General features: G+C 41.4%; 1 protein-coding gene across 3 annotated transcripts; it reads left to right on the plus strand.

Moving 5' to 3' along the window:
* Positions 1 to 750: 750 nt before the first annotated feature.
* Positions 751 to 8051, plus strand: LOC117595580 (splicing regulatory glutamine/lysine-rich protein 1-like). 3 transcript variants are annotated; one of them, XM_034297191.1, is made up of 11 exons: positions 751 to 997; positions 2363 to 2493; positions 2805 to 2993; positions 3259 to 3437; positions 3793 to 3926; positions 4058 to 4160; positions 4243 to 4362; positions 4870 to 5016; positions 5250 to 5321; positions 5446 to 5572; positions 6405 to 8051. In XM_034297191.1, exons 2-11 carry the CDS (start codon positions 2443 to 2445, stop codon positions 6564 to 6566), a joined length of 1284 nt encoding a protein of 427 aa, XP_034153082.1. In that variant the 5' UTR covers positions 751 to 997; positions 2363 to 2442; the 3' UTR covers positions 6567 to 8051. The 3 variants fall into 3 exon arrangements, with proteins under 3 accessions (XP_034153082.1, XP_034153081.1, XP_034153080.1); XM_034297190.1 differs by lacking the exon at positions 751 to 997 and adding an exon at positions 1650 to 1995; XM_034297189.1 differs by lacking the exon at positions 751 to 997 and having other exon boundaries at positions 2002 to 2493.
* The last annotated feature ends 995 nt before the right edge of the window (positions 8052 to 9046 follow it).

Raw genomic sequence — 9046 nt, forward strand, 5'->3', positions numbered from 1 at the left:
TTTACAGAAGGAGCTGTGATAGGAATATGAAAAAAAAGCGCAACACAAAGAATTTGTTGCGAAATAAGAGCATATGACTGATATGAGTGCTGAGAATTTTGTTCAGGTAACTGATCGATTGTGCAGGAAAACATAACAGATAATCATCAGGGAATTATAAAACATCCAAGCGGGGTCTGATCACCCTGTCCCAACTGAGATTTCTGTGGAGTATTTGTGCTTCAATATCAACTGGCTCTTTAAGAAAAGGACACGCCATGTCTGACACCTCCTTCAGTCTGCAGGCTTCATCTGAAGAGGGAAAACTCAGGGTTAGTGGAAAAACCCTGCCAGCAAGCAGGTTTGCTTCACAGAGTATGTTGCCATAGTAACTAACTCAGAGTTTTCACTAAACCTGCTTTCTGAAACAGGGCCTAGGTCTGAGAAACATTTGTTCTAGTACTACTACTATGACAATAAATAATAATAGGAATACTTCTTTCTTTGGGCACCCTAATACTGTGCAGCCATATGTGACGGCATCTTCTAGCGGCCATCATCCTGTTTCCCTGCTGCTCTTCAATGCGTCCCTGGACTTTCTTGTTCAATTACGCACACCTGTTGCCTCATCACCACAATCAATGTAGATTCTCTGTTGCCTCTGTGTCTTTGCTTGGTATTGTTGAATGTTAATTGTTCAGTTTGTATGCCTGCTTATGCAGTAGCCTTAGCTATAGTGCATCCTCATATGCCTGCTTTACGCAGCTAGTTTACTTGTGTTATTTATTATTGCTCACCTGTTATGAAGTTGTTAGCTTCTGGAGCAACAAGGCAGTTATTTGCTAGCTTGTTAAGTGGCAGCCTGGCAAAATGTTGTGATTTTACAAGTGGGACAGGGACTGACATTTGTTAGATATGCTAACATTTTCTGGTGGAGCAAGTGGTCAAGTTAGTCAAGCTACTGTCATGCCAGAAGATTTCTCTGATCACCACCAAGGATGTCATCCCAGATAACACAGTAAAGTTCTAATTTGTAATAATATTTTACCTGAGTGAGTGTTTACTTGATTTGCTTTCCTTGCATTAACAAGAGCAGGATTTTATTTTCCTTAAAGGAAATAGCCATGGGCTCTATAATCAAATGTTTTTTTTTTTTTCTAAACTTCAACTGCTTCTCTTGGCTTGCCATTTTCACCATTCCTACACAGTTATCTGTTCCCCAACTGATTAGAAATTGTAGTTATAAATTGGTAGTATGTACAAGTGTCAGCGATATGTAGATAAATTACACTGTGTGTGTGGTCCAGTTGGTGTAGGTAGTCAAGATGGGCCAAGTGTTTAGCAATCTGATGGCTACCCAATCCTCCTAATAGTAGAATCTATGCTTCATTACAGTCCCTGTTTAATCAATAGTAGGCAAATGAACTGCGAGTGATGTGTCTTTGATAATGCTGCCTGCTTTCATCTGGAAAGTCTACATACACCAACAATGCAAACACACCTGGCACTAAAATAGGGGAAACTATCACAACACATGCAGCCATTTCTAAGTGGTTGATCTTGTATGAATTGAAATACCCTGAAATGAAAACTGGCCCAACCCATAGTAACTTCATCATTTCAACCCATAGGTGGTGTAATATTGACACACCTAAGCAAAATCACTAGAAGAAAGTGTAATTCCTTTTTACGTAATTGTTGTTTGTGGCACAACCTTGTAAGTCGTAGAATAGAATAAATGGTCTATGCCCTCTTGGAATTCCATTCAGGAATGGAGAAAGTGAAAGAGCTCTTATCCATTGGTTTAAAGTCTTCATTAACATTTGGGAATTTCTCAAGTCTTAATTTTTCGAATTCTTTTCTGTATCTGATGTTCTGTGTGCTATTAGTGATGCAGCCATCATGAGCGATTGTCTTGTGTTGCACACCTTTCCAACACTGCGAAACGATCGCCCTACGGGAAAAGCGCCCATGCTTGCTATCGTATGGTTCATGACCAATATGTTTCCAGTACAGGTGACCCATACCTCAAAGTGTTCACTCATTCTCTGCATTATTTTAGATTCTATGAAGAAAAGAAAAAATAATCTGTATGTTCATATTGTTTGTGAGAAAGATGTCATGCACTCTTTTTTTTGTATTCATAGCCTGAGTTCTAAATGACCTTTTAAATTTAAGTAGAGGGAAACTTCAGTGAGGATACTCAACTTTTTTGCGTCGGCTCTGTAAGATGGTAGCCAGCCAGTAGAGCTAGGTCAATGAGGCAGGATTATGCTCTCTCTCTCTTTCTAGAATACTGGGGCTATAATACTGCAGTCATAGAGGATGCAGAAAGGGCTGTGTCCTGCCACGACCTGCTCAAATCTCTCTTGTTGTCCCACAGGAAAGATCCCAGAGGAAGCCAAGGCCTTGTCTCTCTTGGCGCCCACCGTGCCCCCTGCAGTTCCTGCTGTACCCAACCTGATGGCAGGTGGTGGCCTGTTGCCTATACCCACTCCAGCACCCATGCAGACTGTGAGTTCTAATACACACCTCTCAGGGGTGCTCAACATCTGGTCCGCAGACCGACCCTGGGATACTGCTGAACGTCCACAGAAAATTCAGGGCACGCCTTCAATTATCCCAGTCTGTACTAGACCTGTGCAACATGTGCACTCGTTATTTTTAACCAGGAAACAAATGGAAACAAATCACAAAAAACAAGGCAAAAAAACATGTATTGAAACGGCGTGTACCTTCAGAACGGGTCCCCTGAAAGAATCTTGACCTCTACCACACGTTGCCACTGGCTAAGTGAACCTGTCTCTGTGTTGTTGTTACTGCAGAAGCTGAGTGTCCCCATAGCCAGCCTGGCAGCGCTGCCTGCTGCCCTGGAACCGGTCGTGTCAGCCCTGACTGTGGCTGGAGCAGCTGGGGTCGCTTCTTCCTCCCAACCTCCCCTCATGGGCAATGTGGACCCCTCTAAGGTGGACGAGATAAGGAGGACCGTCTACGTTGGCAACCTTAACTCACAGGTAGCTGGGGCCAAATACTGACTAGGGCTGTCGCCGGCTATTACTTTCATCATGCGTTGGTGTTTGCCATTGACTGTAGAATTTCAATGTTATTATGGGTTAGGGTACCACAGAAATGTAGACGTAAATGATTTTGTTTCTCAACAGGTCAGCTGTTTTCTCATTTGCCATATGATGATGCTACAATTGTGTAGGAATGTCACCCATGAAACTATGATACCAAAAAAGAAAATCTGTTTTAATGTAATCTTTTCTTTCTCTACAGACAACTACTGCAGAGCAGCTGCTTGAGTACTTCAAACAAGTGGGCGATGTGAAGTTTGTGCGCATGGCGGGTGACGAGACACAGCCAACACGCTTTGCCTTTGTGGAGTTTGCTGACCAGGAATCAGTGTCCAGAGCGCTAACCTTTAATGGAGTCATGTTTGGAGATAGACCCTTGAAGTATGTCTCACTGCTTCTAATATCTTGACTTTCAGAAAGCTCTGCATCTTTTTCACTCTCTTCTAAAGTAATATTCATGGCCTACCTTGGTCATTGTAATTGCTGAATAGTTGTTTATCTGAAACTTAATTTAGCTTCTCTCCAAATTCTAATTTAACATTATGTAATGCAACAGTTTATTGCTCAGCACTGTATTACAGTGTAGTTAGGTTACTAGGAAACTGACAGTCAACCAATTGCGTCAGCAAAATTGTGTTTTAGTTCATTGTTGTTTCTGTGTTGTGACGGTTGCTGATAGTGTTTTGATGCTGTCCATGAAGTGCACTAATTCAATCTAATGTTGTGGTTTGGTCAGGATTAACCATTCCAACAATGCCATCGTGAAGCCCCCAGAGCTGACCCCTCAGGCTGCAGCCAAGGAGCTAGAGGATGTAATGAAGAGGGTCAGAGAGGCCCAGTCCACCATTGCTGCCATCATAGTAGAGCCAGGTCAGAGGTCAACTACTGTCTCTCACAATCATCCAGTTTAAGCTTTCCTTGTGTGAAAATGGTTGGATTGTGGGAAGAGGGTGGACTAGGACAAAGTGTTCTAAACCAATGACCAATTGCTTCTGTTTCAGAGGAAGTAAAGAAACGATCATCCAGTCGAACCCGACAGCCCAGGAGATCCAGAACGCGATCTCGCTCCAGAACGAGGAGGAAGCGCTCCCGTTCCAGGCACAGGTATGTCTGGGATTGAGTTTCTCAATGAAGTTGAGTTGAGTGAATTGGTCTAATAACGCATCTCCCCCTTTTCTGCCTCCAGAAGCAGACCCTCTCAGAGGTCACTGCCCAAGGTTAGCGAGTCCCGTGGCTCTCGGGGCGTCCACAAGAGATCTACCCGCTCCACAGACAGACGGAGGAGCCGCAGCGGCTCCCGATCAAGGTAGGACTTCAACAGGGATCAACGACTATTTTACGTTGAAGGCTGGAACGGGCGACTCACGTACTCGACCATACGCGTGTGCTTACGTTGAAGCTAAAGTGTATTGGAGTGATGGACAGAACAAATGGGCTGTATATGTTCACACCATCAGCATAGCATGTGATATTAGAAGCCAAAGTTTTAGACTTGGTTATGGTGCTGAGCAGCACAGTTGCCTCTGTTTCTTTTGTTTTGGCTCCGCCTCACTTTGACCCAACTAATTGATAGTGAAATTAATTGCATTCGACTAGATGTTGCCGCTCTAATTTTGACCATGGCATATAAAGTGAGGAGAACAAGCATGTGAACCGCTGCCGATTTTGCAGGTTTTCCTACTTTCAAAGCATGTAGAGGTTTGTAACTTTTATCATAGGTACACTTCAAATGTGAGAAATGCAAGGGTGCCAGTAGTTTTGACCATGACTGTATGCGGGCTCAGATGATGAGTGACAGTTGGTATTCCTGCAGGGATAGGCGTAAAGACAGGGAGGAGAAAAGAAGAGCCAAGGACGACGTCTCCCGGGTCATCAAGGAGGATCGGAGGCAAAGGGGGAAGAAGGGCAAAACCCCTCCCAAAAGCTACAGTACGTTCCGAAGGTCCCGGAGCACGAGCAGGTCAGACAGTCAACACTGTTATTTTCGTATGAATTGACAGATTATTGAGTGAGAATTTTACCAGTTCATTTCTCTGTACAGTTCTATTGGTGGAATAAAAATGGGCATATTGGTTCAGATGAAGCACTGGAATTATGTGCACGGTACACACGATCCTTCCTGTCTTACAGCTCTCGATATTGATTTAAAACGCCCAGCTAATGATAAGAATTGTCGGTTGGACTCTTTCTCAGGGGCCACAGAAGGAAGAGCCGGGATAGCTCCAGGAGTCCGAGGAGGAAAGCCAGGTCTCCCTCACCTAAGAGGTGATGTAAAACCATGTAGTACAGCATGACCATTCAATACAACACGTGGAACTTCCAAGATACTTTCTCATAGGGTGAAAAATCGGTTGGCCGTTAATTATCATCTGGATGTTTCCATTTGCAGAGTAAAAGACAAGAAGAGGGAGAAAGCAAGGGATAGCAGCAGGGAAAGAAGAGACCGATCCACCTCCAGGAAGAGGAGCAGCAGAGATAAAGAGAAGATGGAGCGCAAGCCTGTCAAGTCTGTCAAGGTTCGAAAGTTCATGCTGCTTACTAGTTATTGACTGCAAAGTCTATCCGTTAAGCTATTTACATTGAGGTTACTGCATAACAAATATCGTATTGAAATGTTTGAACAGGTACCATTTCAGATGTTTATATATAAGTATTCAGACCCCTGACCGATTCTGTCATGTAATTCCAAATGGTAATACTGAGTGAGGTCACTTCCCCTTCTAGTCATGATCTTGTGATGTATCCTTCTTCCTCTACTTTTCCTGCCTGGCAAAGTACCAGGTTGTTGCACAGTAGTTTTACATTTAGATGCAGTCCATAGGTATTTGGACAGTGATTCAACTTTAGTTTTTAGCCATCTTTATGTAGAGCAACAATTTGTTTTTTAAAATCCTCAGAGAGTACTTTGCCATGTTGAACTTCCAGTGATCAGTATGAGGGAGTGTGAGAGCGATAACACCAAATTTAACACACCTGCTCCCCATTCACACCTGAGACCTTGTAACACTAATAGAGTCACATGACACCGGGGAGGGAAAATGGCTAATTGGGCCCAATTTGGACATTATCACTTAGGGGTGTACTCACTTTTGTTGCCAACGGTTTAGACACCGCTGGCAACATGGCTGTGTGTTGAGTTATTTTGAGGGGACAGCAAATGTACACTTATACAAGCTGTCCACTAACTACTTTACATTGTAGCAAAGTGTCATTTCTTCAGTGTTGTCACCTGAAAAGATATACTCAAATATTTACAAAAATGTGAGGGGTGTACTTTTGTGAGATACTGTAAATAAATAAACCATTAGTCTCCATTTTCATTAAATGTTTTACTTAATCCCCAATTAGGTGGACAGGGACTGCGACAAGGAGAAAGGGGACTACGAGAGTGACAGGGAAGGTTCACCAACACTAAGTGAGGGCGTGACATCACTCTGCGCCCAGCACAATGGCAGCTGCAACACACAAACAGAGGATGATGTGACTTCACTCACCGACAGCACTGAGTGATGGCTGGGAAGCAAGGCAAAACTATGGGAGCAAGACAGTCCACTGTATACATAGTTCCTTTAACTCGGCATAACGCACGCACACACCTACATGGATGCCCACACCACTTCCTGCTTTTAAGTCAGGCACAACATTGTGCCAAAAACCAACAGATCCCACATAAGGATTGAGTGGAACAGTGTATTATACTTTAGTGTGTAAGAGCTATTAGAGAGCACTGTCCCCATCCCTGTTATTGGGAATCTGTTGTCATATGATATTCATATGTAAAATGGACCTGAATGTGCCCAGTTAGATTTTATTCTTATATTTTCAATTTTTTAACACCTGCTTTCTCCAGTAAGAACTGGAGTGGGAAAATAACATGCTTCTAGTTGATATCTTGTTTATGTTGGTGCTGTCATGCAAAAATAATTCTGTTTCTGTTCCAACTAGATGTAAGGTCTCAGTTTGTGCCCCATGCTTGCTTTTCCACATTTTATTTTGTATGTCAGTTATGCTGAGTTCTGCCTTTTCCCAAAGCTTTAATCAGCTTCATGGTTCAGCTGGTTGACCCTACAGTGTAGACGAAGCTGAATCAGAAACGTGTTAACAAATCCCTGGGAAGCACAGACTAGTACCTAGAATGAGATTGTACAAAAAATATACTGTAATATTAAACTTCATAAGTAATTCAGATGCAAGCTAAATACAGGATGGTATTCCACATTTGAGATTGTGGTCATGCATTAAGGAAAAGTGGTTTGATATTATTGAGTGACATTTTCTTGGCTTTATATCCCAGTTTAAACAATGCTTGTTGAATCCTATATGTAGTTTGCGTTAGTTTGGTGTTAATACATTTCAGTGTTTTGTTTAAATCCCAGTGTAAAATGTGGCTCAAGTTTATTAGCAGTACATGTCTTTTTTTTTTTTTACTAGTTTTAATCGAAGCAATTCATCTTTGCAGTGATTAATAGTATCTGCAAATTCATTCTGGAGTGAGCGGGAAACAAATTCCCTACTTAGACAAATGTACATAGTCAAAACTTCACATTAAAGGACCTACATTTTGTAGCGTTAAGAGATCCACAAGAAATGTAGTGGTGTATCATTTAAATTGTATTAATGTCTGTTTAAAAGTAACAAAGTTTGATATTTAAATTTACTACTAAGAAATATCTGTATATTTTTTTTGTCTGTATTGAAATTCATACTTTCTTTTTAACTGACATTAACACAATATACATAGTAAATATATTCTTCTTAATCTTGGGCCTGAAGACCCAAAGCCATGTACATTTTTATTTTGGTCCTAGCATTTCACAGCTGATTCAGTCAACATTATCATCACATGCTCTCCTTTGGGTCCCCAGGACAAGAATTAAGAAACACTGCTGTAGAGAACCTAAATGTAAAAAATGTGTTGGTTAAATCTTTATATATCTATTAACTGCAAATGTGGGTAAAATGGTATAAGATTAAATATGAATGTGTTTTAATGTTTTTCTGATTTGTGTTCCTCCTAAAACTGTACCTTTTACAGTACCTACTATACAGAATGTCACATTAACTGCATGGATTGAGTCCTGAATGCAGATTTGCTGAAAGCTATTATATATCAAATGTTTGTTTACTCTTTAAATTACAATGGTAACCAGTTTATAATACCAATAAGGCACTTAGCGGGCTTGTGGAATGTGGCCAACACACTACGACTAAGAGATGTATCCAAGCATTGTACAAACAGCTTTTAGCAGTGATATATTGGCCACAAACCATCCTCCTTTTGCCCTATTGCTTAGATGTACTGTGGGTTTGATGCAAATTCCTTGATTACTTTTTGAATTATACATCTAAACATTTAGAAATTGCAATAAGGCACCTTAGGGGGGTTATGGTATTTGGCTTAGCCATAATGCTAAGAGCTGTTCTTGGGCAAGAGATTATATTGATGCCATGTTTCAGACGTTGGAAAGGTCCATTGTCAGCTTAATTAAAACAACATGGTCACAATCTTGATTTCATTTAAAGGTCCAATCTGGTCACGATATCCCATTGAAATTGCCAAGATCATCATAGTCAAATTTTTTTGAGTGAGTAATCCTCACCCAGCCTCAGGAAATGCTTCCACTCACAATCCTGATCAAAATGAGATTAAGGAGTGCAGCATATACTTTGGGGAAGGCAATGCACTGTTCTCTGTTTTAGGCGAGAATCAATGGTCAGACATTTTGTCTTAACCAAGGATGGGTTTGTAATTGCTCTGCCAGAAAAAGGTTTCAGAAGACCATGCGACTGGAGTGGACCTATAAGACCATCATTCCCATTGTGTACCGTAAAGAGAAGTTAAAAAAAAAAAGTTGCACAATTTCTGCTCCTCAGACAATCCCTCAGTACATTGTGACTGGTGTATGGTAGGCCATCAATACGTTCACTGACAGGATTAAATTCCTTAGGTCAACTGTCACATCCAGAATAGTGAAGGCTGGTTAACATGG

The sequence above is a fragment of the Esox lucius genome, chromosome 14 (assembly GCF_011004845.1).
Source record: "Esox lucius isolate fEsoLuc1 chromosome 14, fEsoLuc1.pri, whole genome shotgun sequence".
NCBI lineage: Eukaryota > Metazoa > Chordata > Actinopteri > Esociformes > Esocidae > Esox > Esox lucius.